Source organism: Cetorhinus maximus, chromosome 2 (genome assembly GCF_964194155.1).
Source record: "Cetorhinus maximus chromosome 2, sCetMax3.hap1.1, whole genome shotgun sequence".
Lineage (NCBI taxonomy): Eukaryota > Metazoa > Chordata > Chondrichthyes > Lamniformes > Cetorhinidae > Cetorhinus > Cetorhinus maximus.
The window spans coordinates 174208003-174228923 of NC_135880.1; the positions used below are offsets into that span (position 1 = coordinate 174208003).

Below are 20921 nucleotides of genomic sequence, written 5' to 3' on the forward strand. Positions count from 1 at the left end.
CCTCAATGTGAAGGCGGGACTTCGCCTCCACAATGATTGTGTGGTGGTCACTTCTACTGATACTGTCATGGACAGATGCATCTGCGGCAGGCAGGTTGGTGAGGATGAGGTCAAGTATGTTTTTCCCTCTTGTTGGTTCCCTCACCACCTGCCGTAGACCCAGTCTAGCAGCTATGTCATTTACGACTCGGCCAGCTCGTTCAGTAGTGGTGCTACCGAGCCATTCTTGGTGATGGACATTGAAATCCCCCACCCAGAGAACATTCTGCGCCCTTGCCGCCTTCAGTGCTTCCTCCAAGTGATGTTCAACATGGAGGAGCACTGATTCATTAGCTGAGGGAGGGCGGTATCTGGTAATCAGCAGGAGGTTTCCTTGCCCACGTTTGACCTGATGCTATGAGACTTCATGGTATCTGGAGTCGATGTTGAGGACTCCCAGGGCAACTCCCTCCCGACTGTATACCACTGTGCCGCCACCTCTGCTGGATCTGTCCTGCCAGTGGGACAGGACATACCCAGGGATGGTGATGGTGGAGCCTGGGACATTATCTGTAAGGTATGATTCCGTGAGGATGACTATGTCAGACTGTTGCTTGACTAGTCTGTGAGACAGCTCTCCCAATTTTGGCACTAGCCCCCAGATCTTAGTAAGGAGGACTTTGCAGGGTCGACAGGACTGAGTTTGCCGTTGTCGTTTCCGGTGCCTAGGTCGATGCTGGGTGGTCTGTCCGGTTTCATTCCTTTTTTGTGCCTTTGTAGCCGTTTGTTATAACTGAGTGGCTTGCTCGGCCATTTCAGAGAGCAGTTTAAGAGTCAACCGCATTGCTGTGGGTCAGGAGTCATGGTGGAGGCCAGACCAGGTAAGGACAGCAGATTTCCTTCCCTAAAAGATATTAGTGAACCAGATGGGTTTTTACAACAATTGACAATGGTTTCATGGTTGTCATTGCACTTGTCATTCCAGATTTTTATTGAATTCAAATTCCACCAGCTGCCACAGTGGTATTCAAACCTGGGTCCCCAGAGCATTAACCTGGGTCTCTGGTCCAGCAACAATACCACCCATTCACTCCACATTATATCAAGAAACAGCTGAAGGCACTGGATAATGCAAAGGCTTTGGGCCCTGACAACACCGTGGCAGTAGTACTGAAGACTTGTGCTCCAGAATTAGCAGTGCCCCTAGCCAAGCTGTTCCAGTGCAACTACAATTCTGGCATTTACCCGACAATGTGGAAAATTGCCCAGGTTTGTCCTGTTCTATCCACAAAAAGCAGGGCAAGTCCAATCCCGTCAATTACTGCCCATCAGTCTAATCTCAATCATCAACAAAGTGTTGGCAGGCGTTGTGGAGAGTGCTACCAAGCAGCATTTACACAGCAATAACTCGCTCACTGATGCTCAGGTTGGGTTCCGCTAGGGCCACTCAGCTCCTGACCTCATTTTGGCCTCGGTCCAAACATGGATAAGAGTTGAACTCAAGACATGAGGTGTAACTGCCACTGACATCAAGGCAACATTTGACAAATTTAATGCACCTCAAGCAAATTTCTTCTAATTGATTAACTGATATTTAAATGTATTAATTTACCCATATATTAGTTTGTTTGGAAGGCAAAAGGCTGGCAAGAAGACAAAAACAAAACAATCCAAGCAATCTAAATTTTTATCTACTTTTTGAAATAAGCACTGACATGTTTAATATCTGAAACTTTAAAATTTTACCTGCTTCAGAAATACAATGAAACATACCAAAAAATTATCTTTTATGTATTTGAGTAATGTCATTAATATTTTCATGTGTAGCCTCAATGTACCTCAAATCCTCAGCTTTTTGACCCATCTCTATCACTTTGGAAACAGTTAGGAGGGAGCTGTCAACGTTCACACTACACCTCATGATGTCTCATGGCATCAGGTCAAACATGGCATCAAGGAGCCCTAGCAAATTCGAAGTCAATGGCAATCAGGGGGAAAAGTCTCCACTGGTTGGAGTCATGCTTGGCACAAAGGAAAATAGTTGTAGTTGCTGGAGTCCAATCACCTCAGTCCCAGAACATTGCTGCTGGCGTTCCTCAGGGCAGAGTACTAGGCCCAACCATCTTCAGCTGCTTCATCAATGACCTTCCCTCCATCATAAGTTCAGAAGTGGGGATGTTCACTGATGATTGCAGAATGTTGAGTACCATTCGCAATTCCCCAGATACTGAAGCATGGTGTTGAGCTTCTTGCATGTTGCTTGAGCTGCACACATTCAGGCAAGTGGAGAATATTCCATCACACTCCTGAATTGAGCCTTGTAGATGGTGGGCAGGCTTTGGCAAGTCAAGGGATGAGTTACATGCTGCAGAATTCCCAGTTTCTGACCTGCTCTTGCAGCCACAGTATTTATATACCTGTGTCAGAATGCAGCATGACCTGGACAATATCCAGGCATGGGCTTATAAGTCGCAAGTAACATTTGCGCCACACAAAATCCAGGCAATGATCATCTCCAACAAAAGAGAATCCAACCATCTCCCTTGACATTCGATGGCATTACCATTACTAAATCCCCCATTATCAACATCCTGGGGGTTACCATTGACCATAAACTGAACTGGACTAGACATATAAATACTGTGGCTACAAGAACAGGTCAGAGGCTAGGAATCCTGCAACGAGTAACTCACCTCATGAGTCCCCAAAGCCTGTCTACCATCTACAAGGCACAAGTCAGGTATGCGATGGAATGCTCTTCGCTTGCCTAGGTAACTGCAGCTCCAACACTCAAGAATCTCGACACCATTCAGGACAATGCAGCCCCCTTGATTGGCATCCATTCCACCGACTTAAACATTCACTCCCTCCACCACCAATGCACAGTAGCAGCAGTGTGCACCATATACAAGAGGCACTGCAGCAACTCACTGAGGCTCCTTCAACAACATCTTCCAAACTTGCAACTTCTATCAGCTAGAAAGACTAGGGCAAAAGACATGTGGGAACACCACCACCTGTAAATTCCCCTCCAAGTCAGTCACCAGCCTGACTTGGAAGTATATTGCCGTTCCTTCACTGTTGCTGGATCAAAATTCTGGAACTCCCTCCCTAACAGCATTGTGGGTGTACCTACACCACATGGGTTGCAGCAGTTCAAGAAGGCAGCTCACCACCACCTTCTCCAGAGCATTTAGGGATGGGCAACAAATGCTGACATTGTCAGTGATACCCATACTCCCATGAAAGAAAAAAAACTTTGCTGGAGAGAGTTAAATCTGAGTATAAATGGTGTGCACAATTTCCGACCATGCATCAGCGAGATTTACTCAATTTGAACAGCTGCCGACCATCTTTCTTTCTTCTTGGTAATTCCTAAACACATTGGAGAACACATTTTAATTTATTTCCACTCGGCTCTGTTTACATTTTGGCTAACATTGATTGCTGAATTAAACTGCTTAAATGTTAGCTCAGTGAAAGCCAGACAGGCTGACAAACAATCCTTTTTTTTTGTCATTTATAGTTACAAAATAAAATTAATGACTTAGCTCAGTGGAAAACCTTTTGACTTCTATTGAAAGCAAAAAAAAAATGTATACTATATACAAACTGACCTCCTGCCACTACAGTAGCTAAGTGGAATAAGACAGGCAAACTCAAATACATAATTCCATGCAAGGTTAGCACACAGAAAGAGGCTTTTCAATCCATTGTGTCTGTTGGAGTTTGCTGGAGGAATTCAAAACTAATGCCTGCACTTCTCAGTAGCCCTGAAACTTGTTCAGTTTCAAATATTTATCCAATTTTCCTGTAAAATTGCCAATGATCTCTGCTTCAAGTGCCCCCAATATCAGTAAGTGGGTGACAACAATACCTTTAATGTAGCAACACTCTTAATGGGTTTTATCTTTTGTAAAATGAAACCAAATGAATTTCTTTTATTCATAGCTGCCTATCTTGGAACTCCATATCAGCCATGATTTTCTGAACGTTATCAATTGCTAAAAGGGCTGTATATTATTCACATCTCGAGGGAGGGTCTCAATAATATTCCTGATTTTAACATGTATGTTTAAGCAGAATCCTTGGTAACATTGTGCAGAATGTTACGTTCCGCGGGCGGGAGAGGGCCTGACCCAAACGGGCGTAAAATCGTGCGAGATGATGTCGGGCGAGCATCCCAACTTCACCGTGCACTCGTACGACATTTCGCTTAGCAGGCATGCGCACAGCAGTCGGAAGTGCACCCGCCGACAATTAAGCAGGCAATTAATCCCTGAACAGCGCCATTGTCAGTGATTTTTCGTGGCCCATCCAACCTTATGGTTGGTGGACGGGCCAATCGGCCAGGCGGCCTTTACATTTTTGACGAAACTTTATCCAAGGGCGGATGAAATCTCCATGGGGAAATTAAGTAAAAAGAAATATCTGGGGACAGCATTTTTATGAGGCATGCTTTCTGGTACTTGATTGTGCTGCATGGACATTTTTTGCAGCTTCTTTGTCCTTTATTTTATTACTTGGAGGTCTGCAGCTCCCTGAGGCCGCTGTCTGCCTTCAGGGAGTTCAGTGGAAGCGCTCACTCGCGCAAGCAGTGACGTCATCACCCCCCCTCTTCCTGCCCTCACCACGGCAGTGCTAAGCTTCTCAGCGAGAGTTTCACGGTGGCTGCCCGTTAATTGGCCAGCCAGTGTGAAACCACGCTCGGTGGCCTGTTTTCAACCGCTCCCGGGTCCGTCGATCAAGCACACCCAACGAGGGAAAAATTCAAGCCATTAAGTACGATTCATAAGTTGGTACAGAAGGTAAGATGCATTTGCTTCATATTTTCTTGAATTTTATACACGTCTTGATGTTCACAAAAAACTGGCAGGTGGGCAGGTAAAGTATGGAGCTGCTCCCCTGTATTACATGATATTTTGTGCTTAGACTTTCAGAGTCTATGATAGAGTTCGACAAGCTTAAAACAATTGGTATCGCAGGTAAAATCTAAGCAACTGAATGAAAGAAAGGAATCAACAACAAAGTTCCATTTACATAGAACCTTTAACGTAGTAAAATGTCCTGAAGCACTTCACAAGAACATTATAAAACAAAATTTGTCATTGTGAACATGTAAAGAGATATCAAGGCGGATGGCCAAAAGCTTGGTCAAAGAGATAGGATTTAGGAAAGGTCTTATAGAGGGAAAGAGAGTTAGAGAGATGGGAAAGTCTAGGGAGGGGATTCCAGAGTTTAGGGCCTAGACTTTGAAGGCATGGCCGCCAGTGGTGAATGGATTAAAATTGGGGATGCTCAAGTGGCCAGAATTGGAAAACTGCAGATATCTGAGGGTTGTAGGACTGGAGAAAGTTACAGAGATAGAGAGGAACAAAGCTATGGAGAGATTTGAAAACAAGGTTGAGAAGTGTAAAATCAAGATATTGCTTGACCAGAAGGAGCCAATGTAAGTCAGTGAGCAGAGGGGAGATAGGTGAACGGGACTTGGTGCGAGTTAGGATATGGGCAGCAGGGTTTTGGCTGACCTCAAGTTTATGGAGGCTAGAAAGCTGCGTTGGAACAGTCAAGTCTAGAGGTAGCAAAGAAATGGATGAAGGTTGCATCAGGGATGAGCTGAGGCATAGGTGGAGTCAAGTGATGATACACAAGTGGAAATAGGCAGTTTTCATGGACGAATCAGTGGAATTAGAGGAGTGAGGCCACATTAGGGAAATATATTAAGTGGAGTTTCTGCAGTGTCTGATCTAAAAGTATTCATAAATTCAGTGAAACTTCTAACTGATACTAAACCAGGGGGCAGGGTTGTTCGAGAGAGTCTAATGTAGCAATTGGAGAATTAGGGAAAGGATCAGAGGATGTAGATATTATTTGCAAATGAGTGAAACTATTGCAAATGAAATCCAATACAAATGAGTGTGAGGTTCTACACAATGGAGAGAAAATGGAGAACATATTAACTTAAAGAGTGCCATAGGAGAAAGGGTTAGAACTACTCGTCTCTAAACGGAGAGGTGTGAGAAGGGGACTTATAGAGTTGTGTAAAGTACAGAGAGTAGAAAAGTTATTTGTGAGCATTATTTTAAATTAAGCCAAAACATCGACAAGGCCATATAGGCACAAACAGATAAAGGGAAAGTTCAAAATTAATTTCAGGAAGTATTTCTTCACACAAAAGGGTGATTAATACCTCGGTAGTCTTTCACATTGGGTAGTGGAAGTAAAAATTCTGGAGACATTCAACAGTAACTGAATGCTGCAAAGGGTCGATTGGGAGTTTCTGCAGAATTATATGTGAAATGGCCTCCCTCAACTTTACTTCCTGTGTTCTTTGTGATATATAGGGTTGAATTTTGAAATATGAGTTCCCCCTGTGGAACCTCACTCCCTCGCAGTTCAAGTCACAAAATTGCAGACAATTCTCCCTACAGTTTCCTCTTCCTTCAGAAAACAATGATTCATATTTATTGATTCCTAGAACATGAATCAACAATGAAACAAACATTGATCACAGGTCTGAGAAAATCTCTTACAAACTTCTTACAAAATTCTCTCCCTGGAGATCTACCTAGATGGGCACATAGGAACAGGAGGAGGCCATTCAGCTCCTTGAGTCAGTTCCACTGTTCAGTTAGACCTTAGCTGATCTGCATCTTAACTCCATCCAGCTGCCTTGCTTCCATAACTCTAAATGCTCTGGCCTAACAACAGCCTATCAATCAGATATTCTTGGTTGATCAATCCCCCTGCCTGTCAAATCCTCTTGTAAGGGTGTAACCACTGACTCCGTTGTCAGCAATCACATGGGAGATCAGCAGTGGATGTAAAATAGATTAGTAAACCTTTAATTCCCACTCAGTCCTACATCCTGCCTCGTAGGACGACATCTAACTGGAGTAAAAACAGAAAATGCTGGAAAAACTCAGCAGGCCTGACAGCATCTGTGGAGAGAGAAACAGAGTTAATGTTTCGAGTCCATATGACTCTTCTTCAGAACTTCTGAAGAACTCTGAAGAAGAGTCATGCGGACTCAAAATATTAACTCAATTTCTCTCTCCACAGATGCTGTCAGACCTGCTGAGTTTCTCCAGTGTTTTCTGTTCTTATTTCATATTTCCAGCAACCGCAGTATTTTGCTTTTATCTTAACATCTAACTGAAAGCCATTTCATAACCCTCCCAAAAATGATACCTTTGTTAATGAAGCTCAGTGTCTTTTACAGGGGAAAAAAAAGTCTATGCACACCTTGTACATCCTTTTGAGACACCTTGTTCAATCACAAAGCAAATTAAAGGTGGGGGGGGGGCACTTCTCTCTAAATGGCAGCAAGAGGCACTCATTATTGGCTTCACAAGAAAGACCAGGAATATAAAAATGAGGACTGTGAAAGAAAGACTTGCCTTTCTATAGCACTTTAAGTGAGCACCAGACATCCCAAAACATTTTACAGTTAGCAGAGTACTTTTGAAATAAAAACAGAAAAGCTCAGCAGGTCTGGCAGCATCTGTGAAGAGAGAAACAGAGTTAACGTTTTGAGTCTAATATGACTCTTCTTTGGAACTGGTATTTTTGAAGTGTAGTCACCATTGTAATGTAGAAAATGCAGCAGCCAAATTGTGCATAGCAAAATCCCACAAACAGCAATGTGATAATGACCAGATAATTTGTCTTTATAGTGATGTTGATTAAGGAGTAAGTATTGGCCAGGACACTGGCGATAACCCTCCTGTTCCTCTTTGAAGTATTGCAATGGGATGTTCTATATCCAGCTGAGAGGGAAAACGCAGCCCTTGGTTTAATATCTCATCGCAAAGATGTCACCTCTGACAGTACAGCATTCCCTCAGGACTGCATTAGAGTGTCAGCCTAGATTGTTGCACTCAAGTTCTGGAGTGGGACTTGAAACCGTGACCCAGCAGGGGAGGGAGTGCTACCCACTGGGCCATGGCTGACGAGAACAACAAATCACAAGTGTGCGAGTCAGTGATGAGGGGACAAGGTAGGTCAAGTCATCCACTTTTCTCTCTTCTGCAGCTGCATCTGTGCCCAGGTGTCCCTAGGAGGCTTGCCAACTTCCAGAATTGGCCTAGAGTCTCCAGTAATTGAAGATCAATCTCCAGGACACTGTTGTGTGCAACCCTGGAGAAAAATCATAAGAACATTAAAAGAGATTGCTTTTTCTTTCATTTTCTTTGAATATTTCTCTTCACCAGATATAAGAATATTGAAAATGAGGGAAAAAAGTTGTTTGGCTGACAGTCAAGCACATCGAATTGGTTAATGAGTCTTTTTGCTTTACAATTGGTGTAGGAAGGCAGTAGGTCACAAGGATGGATGTGTTGGCCGACTAATGGCTGGAGCATGGCTGCCACATTATGTGATGAAACTTCCAGGAATACATTTAATCACAGTTGGCCACCCTAGTCCCTGGAGAGGGAGCATGCGCGTTGCCCAGTGGTAACACTTAAAGCTTTCTGCCACCATTGAGACTGGAGCTGACGCATGCAAAAAAAAAAAATTTGAATCACCGAATTGTTAGGGCGCATAACGAGGCTATTCAGCCCACCGTATCTGCACTGGCTCTCCAAATGAGCAATTCGCCTAGTACCATTTATCCATAACCTTGCACATTCTTCCTTTTCTCATACAATCTTTTCAACCTTGGTCAATTATTGTACCAATTATTATACTGTGGTCTTTGTTCCTCCATTTAGGCTTCTCAAAAGAAATTAACTGCTATTTCCTTCATCCAGTGGATTAACCCCCCCAGAACACCCACTCCTCATTCTTGGCTAAGCAGATGGGTAAGCAACCATTTGGTTGCATGTATCCAATTTGCACCTTATTTATTATTTTTTTCCAGGTAAAACTGGATTATGTTGCTATGACATGATTGTCATCCAACTAGAAAAATGACCACCCTATCAACTCCCGCCACCCTCCCCTACCCTCCCCGCCCCCCCGTAGGGTTGCCAACTGTGGTCAAATGTATTCCTGGAGGTTTCATTGCATGACTTGCCTCAACACCCCAGTCATTAGTTGGCCAACACATCCATCCTTCTGACGTACTGTCTTCCTCTGCCAATTGGAAAGCAAAAAGGCTCATTACCCAATAGATGATATTTGACTGTCAGCCGAACAGCCTTTCCCCCTTCCCCCATTTTCAATATTTCTACTTCTGATAAACAGCTGTTCGAAGAAAATGACAAATTTTATTAATGCCCCTATGACTTTCCCCCAGGGTCCTGGAGATTGACCTTTCATTCCTGGAGGCTCCAGGCCAACCTTGGAGATTGACCTTTCATTCCTGGAGACCCAAGGACAATCCTGGAGATTGACCTTTCATTCCTGGAGACTCCAGGCCAACCCTGGAGATTGACCTTTCATTCCTGGAGACTCCAGGCTAATCCTGGATACGGTTGACAACCCGTATCCAACTAACCAACCAACCTCCCGGCGTGGGGGAGGAAAAACAGCCTCACTCCCCGAAGCACGTTCTCACCGGCACAGGGTTAAAATGGGGCCCAAAGTTGTCCCTAGCGCAAGCGAGCGAGCGAAGGGGGGGGCGGAGCCTGCGGGCGCAGGCGCAGTGGCCGCCAGCCCAGGGCCCCGCCCCCTCCCTCGCGCGCTCGGACAATGGATGGAACGTGGAATGTGGCGCTGGGCAGCGCGAGACGCCGCAAACTGCGCTCCCCAAAGCCGCAACAAGTTTCGCCTCCTGCAGCCTCTCATGCAAAACAGCCAGCACCAAAGCAGTTCTTCTCTTTTGCACTTTCTTTTTAACATTCTGAAGCAGCCTTTTCTTTGCGTTTCATTCGGGCTGAAGTTTTATTTCGCTGCTCTGCATTTTTTTTTTGCGGGGGGGTGGTGGTGTAGGGGAGGGGGGTGGGAGGGTGTTGTTTGTGCTTGTTATTGTTACCGGTGTCCCAAGCCAGGGTATTTTTTTGTTGCGAGGTGATGAGAGTGTTGCAAGGTGGCCGCTGCTTGCTCCCGGGGGTTTTCTTACGCCCGCTCTGCGCCCTGCTGCTGCTGCTGCTGGTGAGCAGCGTGCCCGCCTCCCGGAGTCACCCTCAGCCCTGCCACATCCTCAAGCGCATCGGGCACACGGTGCGCCTGGGAGCGGTGCTGCTGCTGCCGCCCGGAGCTCCGCCGCGGGCGCTGTCCAACAGCAGCGGCAGCGGCGGCTCCGCGCCGGAGGTGAGCCCAGCGCCAGACCCGGCGCCAGCCGCCCCGTCCCCGAGCCCGCCGGGGACAGCCCGCGATGCGCTGTTGCGCGCCGTACGGCGCCTCAACGCCCGGGCGGCCCGCCTGCTGCCCTACAACCTGTCCGTCGAACTGGTCGTGGGCATGGAGACGGGGCTGGGGGAGCTGCCCGCCTTCGGCGTGCCGCCCGCCTCCCGCCGCGACCCGCAGTCCTTCCTGGAGAGCGTCTGCCGCACGGTGGTGGTGCAAGGGGTCAGCGCCCTGCTGGCCTTCCCCCAGAGCACCGGGGAGCTGCTGCAACTCGAGTTCCTCTCGTCCACCATCCAGATCCCGGTGGTCAGCATCGTGGGCAAGCAATACCCCCGGCAGTCGAAGGTAAGGCACCCAAAACTTTCAACCCTGGAAAGGAGATAACTTTCAACCAAAAGAGGTGTTAGTGGACGTAATATTTCAATGGGAGAAAATGTTGCAGGAATTTGCAAGGGAGAGCGAGTCTTAATTGGATTGCCCTTTCAAAAGGGGCTAGCACGGGCAAGGTGGATCGAATGGTTGTACGATTCTGGTGCGGGGTGAGTTGGACAAAATAGTTCGATGGGAGCAAATGTTGCAGGAATTTGCAAGGGAGAGCGAGTCTTAATTGGATTGCCCTTTCAAAAGGGGCTAGCACAGGCCAAATGGACCCAACGGCCCTATGATTCTAGGGGCGCGGAGGGGAGAAGAGAATTGGACAAAATACTTGTATGGAGGCAAATGTTGCAGGAAAGAGCAAGGGAGAGTTGTGTCTCAATTGGATAGCCTTTTCAAAGAGGGCTAGCGCGGGGAGGATGGACCAAATGGCTTTATGATTCTATGATATATGGAAACGAAATGTGATAATGTCAAGTTAATCGGGTAAATGTGATATGGATGTGATGTAGAAATTGTGACTAACAAATAATCTAGGGTACAAAGGGAACATAGCGGGGGTTGGGAAGGGGAGTGTGGGTCTACATTCGATAGATAGTTCCTTCAAAGAGCTAGCACAGGCAGGATGGGCGAATGGTCTTCAGGGCTGAATCGTGTCGGAAGTATTGTTTTCGGAGAAAAAAGATCCCAAACTGAAGTTTCTTTATTTTTGAACACAACGAAGAAATAACAATTCATTACGTTTACTTGCGTTTAATTGTGATTTTTGGCGATCAGCTCGCCGTTAAGGAGTTGAATTTTGCATGACCCTTGGCGATGGAAGAGGTGCGGGAATCCGCTTTGGCAAACCGATGTAAAGTGCCGTTTGGTGGGTAAATAGCTTGAATTCAGTCGACTAAAACCGAGAGGGAACTCCAGTGTGCATACCGTCTAATTGAACCGCAGCTCCCACAAGGAGGTCTGTGGTGCGATGTTTATTAAGACTTGGAGGCTAGATAGTTAACGATGAACTCTTAATAACGCGCGAGCAAAAATATGTTCGAGCCACCTGCGGAGAAAATGGATTAAATAGAGATTTTTTTTTTCAAAATGACATTTGCACAGTTCGTAGGGGGTGGAGAAAAGCTCCCAGGAACTTCAAGCTCGCCACTCACTCATGTATTCGCCGAGAGGATGAGATTTGAAATGAATATTTGAAAGGCTGTAGTTTATTTTTATTATTTTGGAGGGGGTGCATTCATTCATTCATTCATTCTATAATCACGAATGCAGTGGGAATCATAGTGTCTCTGCGATAATTCAAGAAGGAGTGATTCTTATCACCCGGAATGAAGGTGGGCGGGAAAGCACCCGGCAGCTTTTGCGGTTGGAGACGAGATTTCAAAGTGGTCAAACCCCGGCAACTTTTCCTGATTAGATTTGGCAATTTTCCCTCTCGCTTTGGATTCGAAAGGTTGCGGTGGTAACTTTCGTAACTTTTGAAGACACCTAACATGTTCAGTGGGGATCCTGCTTGGGGACAGACTGAGATTACCTCAAAGACCAGAGTTGAGCATGAGATTTGTGTGAATATTAACTAAAATAGGGTGGGGAAGGTAAGAAAGGACCAGTTTGAACATTTTTAAGGGGGAAATAAAGTCACATTTATGTTACAATTAGTACTTGTTGAAACTCCATAGTTCAGAAAATAACTGAAAATTTCAGCTCAGATGTAGATTTGAAATGTCCACTTTGCAACGAACAGGAGAAGTTTTCTTTGCCAGGAGTGTAGTAAAAAGAAACATTTCTCACCCCAAGACAAAATGCTGGAACTGATGTGAACATTGAACAGTGACAGGGTCGGGCATTAGCTCCAGTTTGCTGGGGGGGCACCGCACAGTACACTATAAATCTCCCCTCCCACCCGTGTGGCGCCAAGACAGCTGGGGTGTTGCTCCTGAATCGATGGGGGGATGAAGTCGCAGTCCTCGGTATAACTTGTCATTGGCACCCGGTGGGTTTATGTAGTGATGGACACATGGGCACATCCGTCGGGCCATCACTCCCCCCCCCCCCCCCCCCTTCACTTCGCTTCCCTGAGGTAACCATGTGCGCTTATTAAATTCACCCCTAGTAAATGAGAAACCTTTTTTTGTCCCTGTTAGTAATTGTAAAGGGGGTGGGTTGGGTTGGGGTGGGGGGTGTGAATGGAAGGTTGCTTCCCCCCCCCCCTCCCAAAGTCTATTACTTTTAACTCCTGATTTAAGTTCGACATTAGCTGGTGAAACAATGCAGCAAATGGCAGTCGCCCTCACTAAAATGAAACAAGGTGGGCATCACTAACACTTACAACAGCATCGAGAGGAGCCTGGGCGAGAGAGAATATGGTTTAAAATACCCAGATAGACACAGAGCTGCGAAGTGACTCTGACACACATTTCCTCACCTGGAAAGAAAGCTGCTTTGCAGGATATGAGGGAACTGTTTTGATTCCAATGCCCCGGGATACGAAGGAGAGACAGTGGGGCGTGTTCTGGATATTTCGCATTGACCTCCCCGTGACCAATGCTTTGTTTTGCCGGGGTGGGGGGGGTGGGGGATGAGACCAACCAAATCGGTCGTTGCCGTATCTTCGGCCTCAGCTTAGAGAGTTTCACGTTGACCCAGGCAGGTTAAGGGTTAAATGCAAGATGCAAGAATCTAAGGGAGGGCAGGTGACTTTTATAATGTTTTGGCAGGGGAGGGATCAGAAGTATAGTTGCTGCAGCTGAAAGGATCTGTGAAAGGTTATAAGTGAAATAGGTACTGTACCTCCAAAGCCAATTTGTGTCTTTCCTGATCAATATCTTCTGTTTATATCAGTACAAGCAACGCAGTCAATACATTTTGCCTCGGGAAGGGGGGCACTTTGCCGCTTCTCAGAAGAGACTGGGTTTTTTTTTATGCCCCTCATGCAGGAGAGAGACACGAACTATAAAGATAGGCAGCGGCGAATTTGCCGAACTGGGTAGCGTGTCCGCTCAAACTCAGTGCATAGCACCTTGTGAATGCTCCAGGTTACTCTCCACTGTCCCACTCGCCCTCCCCTGCGACTTTGCCGGGGGGGGCGGGGGGGGGGGACACAACTGAGAGAGTTTTCCCCCTGCACAGGGCTTTTGAAAAATGTCCAGCGCCTGAGGTTTTTTTTTTGCAGCGTCAAGCTGTGCGCCCGGACTTTGCAGTACGTGGATTCCCTTGTTAGTCGTGCAGTTGCGGTCTGGAAGTGCCTGGAACTTTGCTTCATTACCTGTCAGTGATTTTTGTTTTCAGTGACAGTGGGTATAACGGTCAAAGTTGGGAGGGGGGTGAGCTACAGACACAACACGATGCACTCTAAATAATATGTCTATAGTTGAGCTTGTTGGTAATATCTCCATTAGTAATGTTAGCCAACATAGCTTGTTGGTAACATCTCTATTTAATATCTCCATTGTTTCTTTATGTCAGCATTTAGGGGCTTGTGTATGTTTTACTGAACTATCGTCGACTGAGGAAATACAGTCAGCCCCGAGCTGACAACATTGTTGTGTTCTCAGGTGTTGAGCTCATGAATTCCATCACTCTTAAAACAACAATCGGACATTTGCTTTATTTTTTTTTAATTCTATTTATTTTATCCCATTTTATTAGCTTCCAGAATTTGTGTGTGTGTAGGTTGGTGGGGGGTGCGGTGTTCGCGATTTGATCACACGGAGCGAGCAAGCCAGCCGGGCGATTATTCAGCCCCGTTTTCACCGGGCGCCTCCTGGGAGATGGTCCCGTGGCGGTGATTGATCGGGGAGTTTGCTGTTCAGACATATTACATGACCATCAATCAAAGTTACATTTTCCACTGGATCCTAAACGTTCAGGAGAGTTTTCCGAATCGTATCCTTTTTACGACGTAAATTTGGGGCTGCCATTAGTTTAGGATGGATTCATTATCCACTCTTTGGCAAATTGACAGCAAAACCTTTGAGTGAACCAGTTTCTCTGTTCTTAATGCTCACACTATGTTCTCAGCAAATGTCATTTCGATTGCAGTTCATAAAGATTCAGAGCGCCATCTAATGGAAAGCACTTTTGATTGGAAAAAAAAAGCGAAACTTGAAGGTCAATAAAAACAGAAAATACTGGGAACACTCAGCAGGTCCGGCAGCGTCTGTGCAGCGAGAAACTGGGTTAGCGTTTCAGGTCGATGACCCCTGGCCCTGAAACCTTGACTCTGTTTCACAGATGCTCAGAGATGTTTCGAAGTATTCCTCGTATTTTCGCTCTTCATTACCAAAATCCACAGCATCTAGCACCTATAAAACGATGAATAGCTGCTACTGCAGAAACTGATGGATGAAACATTTAAAAAAAGACTTGCAGATAAAGTTTCTGTAGTCTTGCCATAGGTACACCATTAGGTGTGTTGCAATGCTGTTTAAAAATGACTTTATTCATTGTAATTTTACAATCCCTTTTAATGGTTACCCAGGAGTGATTTACAAGGCTATAATCCCAATCAAAAGATTTGGATATATAGGATACTAAACGTCTAGCAGTGAATTACAATGTACAGCAGTACAGGTAACATCATAAATTACCAGAGCTTTAATGTTGCAGTTTAAGAAGTTAAGCAGCATTTTTAAGATTGGATTACTGCCTTAAACTTACTGCCAGAAATTTGAAAAATTGTTTTATTATACGGTCTGTATTTTGGATTATTTTCCAGTGGCTTGAACTGAAGCTGTCAGATAATATGTAAAAGCAGAGACAAGAGTTACTGATAAACAATCTTTGCTGATGCTTATTCTCCTACAGTGAATTTCAAAGCTCAAGTCCTGAGTTTTCCTGCTGTTGTGTGAAGCAATACAGAAATGGCATGATTTGAATGGAAGATTGATTAATGTGAAACTGAAAGCACATCTCAACAAGTGACTGGTACAACAGTAACAGACTGTGTACATCATAACTTGTATTTATGTAATTTAACATAGCAGGATAGCTCAAGACACTCAAAACAGCAGCATTACCCAACATAATTTGATGCCATTGCACACAGATATATGAGCAGACGTGACCAAAATAGGGAGGCTTTCAGGACTGTCTAAAAAGAGGAGAGAGAAAAAGAGGTAGAGAGGTTTAGTTTAGGGAAGGAATTCCCAAGCTTAAGGTCCAGGCAGCAGAAGGCTTGGCCGCCAGTAGTGGTGCGATTAAAATCGTGAAGGTGCAAGAGGCCAGAGTGAGAGGACTGCAAGGATCAAAGGGCTGGAGAAGGTTGCAGAGATGGAGTTGGGCAAGGCCATGGATGGATTAAAAGTAAGGATGAGAATTTTAAAACAATATCTAGCACCTTTAACGTAATAAAATGTTCCGAGGAGCTTCACAGGAACATTGTAAAACAAAATGACATTAAGCTGCATAGGGAGATAAAAAGTCTGATGACCAAACCTTGAACAAAGAGGTGGGTTTTAAGGAATCCCTTAAAGGAAGAAAGTAAGATATGGAGAGAATTCCAGAGCTTGGGGCCAAGGCAACTGAAAGCAGTGTTGGAGTAATTAAAATTGGGGATGTTCAAGAGGCCAGAGTTAAATGAACACAGGTAGGGGGTTGTGGGGTTGGAGGAGATTACAGAAATGGGGAGGGGTGAGGCTATTGAGGAATTTGAAAATAAGGATGAAAATTTTAAAATCAAGATGTTGCTTGACCTGGAGCTAATGTAGGTCTTCGTGTACAGCGGTGATAGTTGATCAGGACTTGGTGCGAGTTAAGACTTTGCACAGTTTTGGATGACCTCACGTTTACAGAGGGTAGAATGTGGGAGACCAGCCAGAGTGCATTGGAATACTCAGTGTTCAAGCCTAGGCGTAACAAAAGGCATGAGTGCAGGTTTCAGCAGCAGATGAGCTGAGGCGGGCAAAGTTACAGAGGTAGAAATAGGCAGTCTTAGTGATGCTGCACATATGTGATTGGAAACTCACCTCACGGTTAAATATGACACCAAGGTTGCGAACAGACTGGTTTAGTCTCAGGGGTATTGTTAGAGTAAGAGTCAGTATAGGTCAGCAAACACAGGGGTGATAGGTGAATGGGACTTGGTGCGAGTTAGGATGTGGGCAACAGAGATTTAGGTGAGCCCAGGTTCATGGAGGGTAGAAGATGGGAGGCCAACCAGGAGTGCATTAGAATAGTCAAGTCTAGAGGTAACAAAGGCAGGGATGAAGGTTACAGCAGCAGATGAGCTGTGGCAGGGGCAGAGACAGGCACTGTTGCATAGGAACAGCAGAAGTAGGCAGTTTTGGTTGTTGTACTCCAGCAGAAAGCTAGTGGTGAAGGATATAACTGGAGCCAAACTTTACACACTTTTATATTTATTTACAGGTGTTACATATTACAAGCATATACCTCCAAATCCAACAATCACAATTTTAGTCTGTATCTATTACAGGGGCACAGGTGAATGTCCAGTTAATGCCCACTGCCTGCATACAATTAAACACAAATAATATACCATTAACATTGGTGATGGAGTGGATATGTGGTCAGAAGCTCATCACCAAGGTTATGAATGGCCTAGCTCAGCCTCAGACAGTGACTAACGAGTGGGATGGAATCAGTGGCTAGGGAAAGGGCCAGAGAGCAAAGAAAATGGCTTTGGTCTTCCTAATAATTAGTTGAGGGAAATTTCTACTCATCGGTTACACAATGCCAGATTAGCAGTCTGTCAATTTAGCAACATTTGAGACATTAAGAGAGAGATGATGGTGAGAGGTAGAGCTGGTGGCATCAACATAAAGGTGGAGCCTGAAGTGTTTTCAGGTTACAGTCACCTCAGTTGTGATTTGCAACTTTGAGGCTTATTTCAGTGCTGGGGTGGGGAGGCGGAGAAAGCTGATTGGAGGTGTTCAGATATGGAGTTCTGGAAAAGATGGGCATGGATTTGAAAAGCGACAGCATGTTCACGAACTTTGGGTTGGAATGGGTGGTTGGAGATGGAGTGACAGTTTGTAAGGACAGAGGAGTCCAGGGTGGGATTTGAGATTGGGGGTGGTGGTGACAGCTTATATTTGCAGGGGAAGTGAGAGGTACCCGAGGAGAAGGGAAGTGTTGACAATATCAGCTAACTTGGGAGTTAGGGCATTGGGTGGTCAGTTGATGGGAATAGGGTCAAGGATGAGTGAAGTCCTCATTTTCTTAAAGATTCAAGCCCAAAAATTATTAATATTTCTCGTAGGCAATTATTGCTTATTTAGGAAAAATGCATTGTGAATGAACCAATATAAACTGTTGTTCACCTGCACAGCCTGCAAGTGGTGGCCTGTGTGAATGAATGATCTTTCCTAAACCTTGCACCATCACTCTATTTCATTCAGAGCACAAGAATGATGATTAATGCCAGGTCTTTTCACAAGAAAATTAGAAAATTTATTGTAGATACATTGGTGTCGATTATTGCCTCTATTTTGTGAATTATTAAAACATGTGTGATTACTGTAGCTCATTGCTTGACCAGGAAGAGTAGAGACTTAGGCCCAAATCTTCCGGTCTCCAGATCATCAGACACTGATCGTAAGACGGAAAATGCACATTGGACCCCATGGAAGTCCTGATACACGGACCTACTTGGGAACTTGAAGTTGAAATTTCCAGTGAGCAATTCCCCTGTTTCCCTGCACCCAGCACGAATGTCTCCATCTCTGAGCTAGAGATGGAGACTTGGGACAGTTCCTCGGTACTTAACTGAACAGTTACCCAGGACGTGTTAGGCAGATTATAACCTAGTTTAGTACTTGGGTAACAGCAGTACCGACCCTTGCACCCCCGACCCCCCCACCCAACCAGAACTAACTAACCCGCCACTATCATACACGACTACCCCTCCCACCGACCAGACCTGACTACCCACCCAACCCAACTAACCCCCAACCAGACCTGACTACCCAACTAGACCCGACTACCCCTTGATCTCCCAACTGCTGCTACTACTAGATTCTGACTACTTGCCCAACCTGTCTCCCCCACCCTGATCAGACGCAACTAACCCCCCCCAACCATCCCCTGACCTGACTACCCACCTCACCCAATCATTCACTCACCCATTCACTAACATTCATTAAAAGGATAGACCTTTAGATATTTACCAGAATATGGCAGCTAGTGCTGTAAAAAAGGGGTGTGTCCTCTCTTCCCCTGACTCTTTTACACTTTGACTGAGTTCCCTGGGGAATATGACGCTGCACATTTCTTTGACAGCTGGGATCGTAAGATCCCGGAAGAAATGCACAGTAGTGTCGGGTCGGCAAAATCTTCATGCAGGCCTTAATGAATTTTACTCATCAGGGACTGCCAAGACAGGTCGATTTTAAATGAATTAGTTCCTCTATTTAGTTAATAATTTTTAATTCATTGGCCTTGTTTTACACACAACATTGGGTGATCCATAATATTGCCGTAGTTTTGGACTTAAGGTAATTCGGGATTTACACCATTTTATAGGAGAAAACGTTTATTACAAAGCGATTTGTTCCAGTGTATTAACAATAAGTAAGTCCCACTTGGGCGGGGATGCAAAATGGGCATTATCTCATCTGCTGTTAGATATACATCCCACCCAATACAATTTCATTGATGTTAATGGGATTGAATATCAGATGGGACAGATAACAATACACAGCAGATGCAATGTCACTCATTTTGGTTCCCTGTCCAAATCAAATCTCTCTCTTCCCCCCCACCCGTCCCTAGTGCCTTTTTTTAATAAGTGTCTCAATTTATGCCCCCTTCCCTCCTGAAAGTGCAGACACAGGCCCAGGAAATTTTAGTGGACTCCAGTGACCAACTGGGATTGTGCCCATTCTTCATGTGTGAACCTTGCACATCTTTCCAGGTTAATCGATTGCTGAGACATTGAGCAGGGCCATTCCTGCATGCGGCTGGTCATTTTTCAGAAGAAGTTGTTGAATAACAATCAGGAGCTGGAACCCCTGCCTAATTTTTACCCTTCCTCCATCGCCCAGACATGGGGAAATCATAGCAGCAGTGGCGTCACCTTGCCACAACCAGCTGACTCATGGGCAGGCCCAAGTATTGGACAAGGGAACTCCCTTTAGATTTGTATATACTGCAGAAAGATGGCTTGGATGGACTCCCAAGGCTGCAACCCAATTGCAAATTTCAGACATCTTAACTTACAGCATTCAGAGTTAGCTTTAGTTCTGTGTGAGCACCCTTGCCTCAGAGTCAGAAGGTCAGAGGTTCAGGAGAGTTGAGCAATTAATTTAGCCTGACAGTTCAGTGCAATAACAATGTTGCAGGTGCTTTCCATTGGCTGAGGCACAAAATGAAAGCTCTGCTGTCTCAAGGTTGTAAAAGATCACAAGACGCTGTTTGAAGAACAGCAAGAGAGTTCCTCTGGTATTATGGCCAACATCCCCACTCAAATGCTCCACTGGAATAGATTGATTGGTCATTTACCACACTGCATTTTGGAGATCTGCCTATGTGCAAATTGGCCATGCATTTGTCTACAAAATAACTCCCCTTCATTGGCCCTGAAGCACTTTGGAATATCCTGAGGATGTGGAAGGTACTTAAGTAAATGCAAATTCTTTAAACCCTTCAAATATTGTAAACAATTTATTGAAACACCTGAACTGCAATGTTTTCTTAAAGTAACATGCAGAAATTTATCTCTTTTTTTCTCTAAGTTGTAAAATTGCACTGACTTATTAATCATTACAGTTGCTATCTGGTGGGAAGAAAATTGCTCACGTCAGTAGAAGGATTATAGTGTATTTATGTTACTGAGAATGTTTTAGAGATTTGACACATTGCATGAGTGGTTAAAAAGATGTTGCTAAACAAACTGCCAGTCAAACCACCATTACAGGTATGAGCAGTCTGGCAGCACCTTCCATTCCAAGATATTACACACAACTCCCTCCCTTGTGATGTGTTTACAGTTCACATTGGCTCAAACAACTGTAGTGTGCAAGCCATATAGACTACCAACTGGGTCAAGCTCTTATGTGCTGAATTCTAATATTCTAATCTACATCCCCTAAAGAAGTATGTTATAGATCTGACCTCTGTCAAGCTAAATTTAACTGAGTAGCAATATTTTAATATAAATTACCCCAAAGCCGCCTTTGACTGAATAGTCAAAGACCACAAAACGTGGCAGTAGTGATAAACGGAAATGCAGAGTGTGTCAAGAGGTAACCTATGGAGTTCAACGAGGACCTCTTCTGGGAATCCTGGCTATGTACAATATTGTGAAGCACTTGTTATAAGGTAAGTTGGAAACTAGGTACTTCTGAAGAACAGTTTTGCGTCTTCCCTAAGGGCTG

The 20921-nt window shown here is 44.9% G+C and overlaps 1 protein-coding gene across 1 annotated transcript in view; it reads left to right on the plus strand.

Annotated features, from left to right (window-relative positions):
• The first annotated feature begins 9928 nt into the window (after positions 1–9928).
• grin3a (glutamate receptor, ionotropic, N-methyl-D-aspartate 3A) overlaps positions 9929–20921 on the plus strand; it is a 144944-nt gene continuing 133951 nt past the window's right edge. The window contains exon 1 of the mRNA XM_078570840.1: positions 9929–10557. Coding sequence (XP_078426966.1) covers positions 9937–10557 — 621 coding nt within the window. The 5' untranslated portion in view covers positions 9929–9936. The remainder of the gene's footprint in view (positions 10558–20921) is intronic.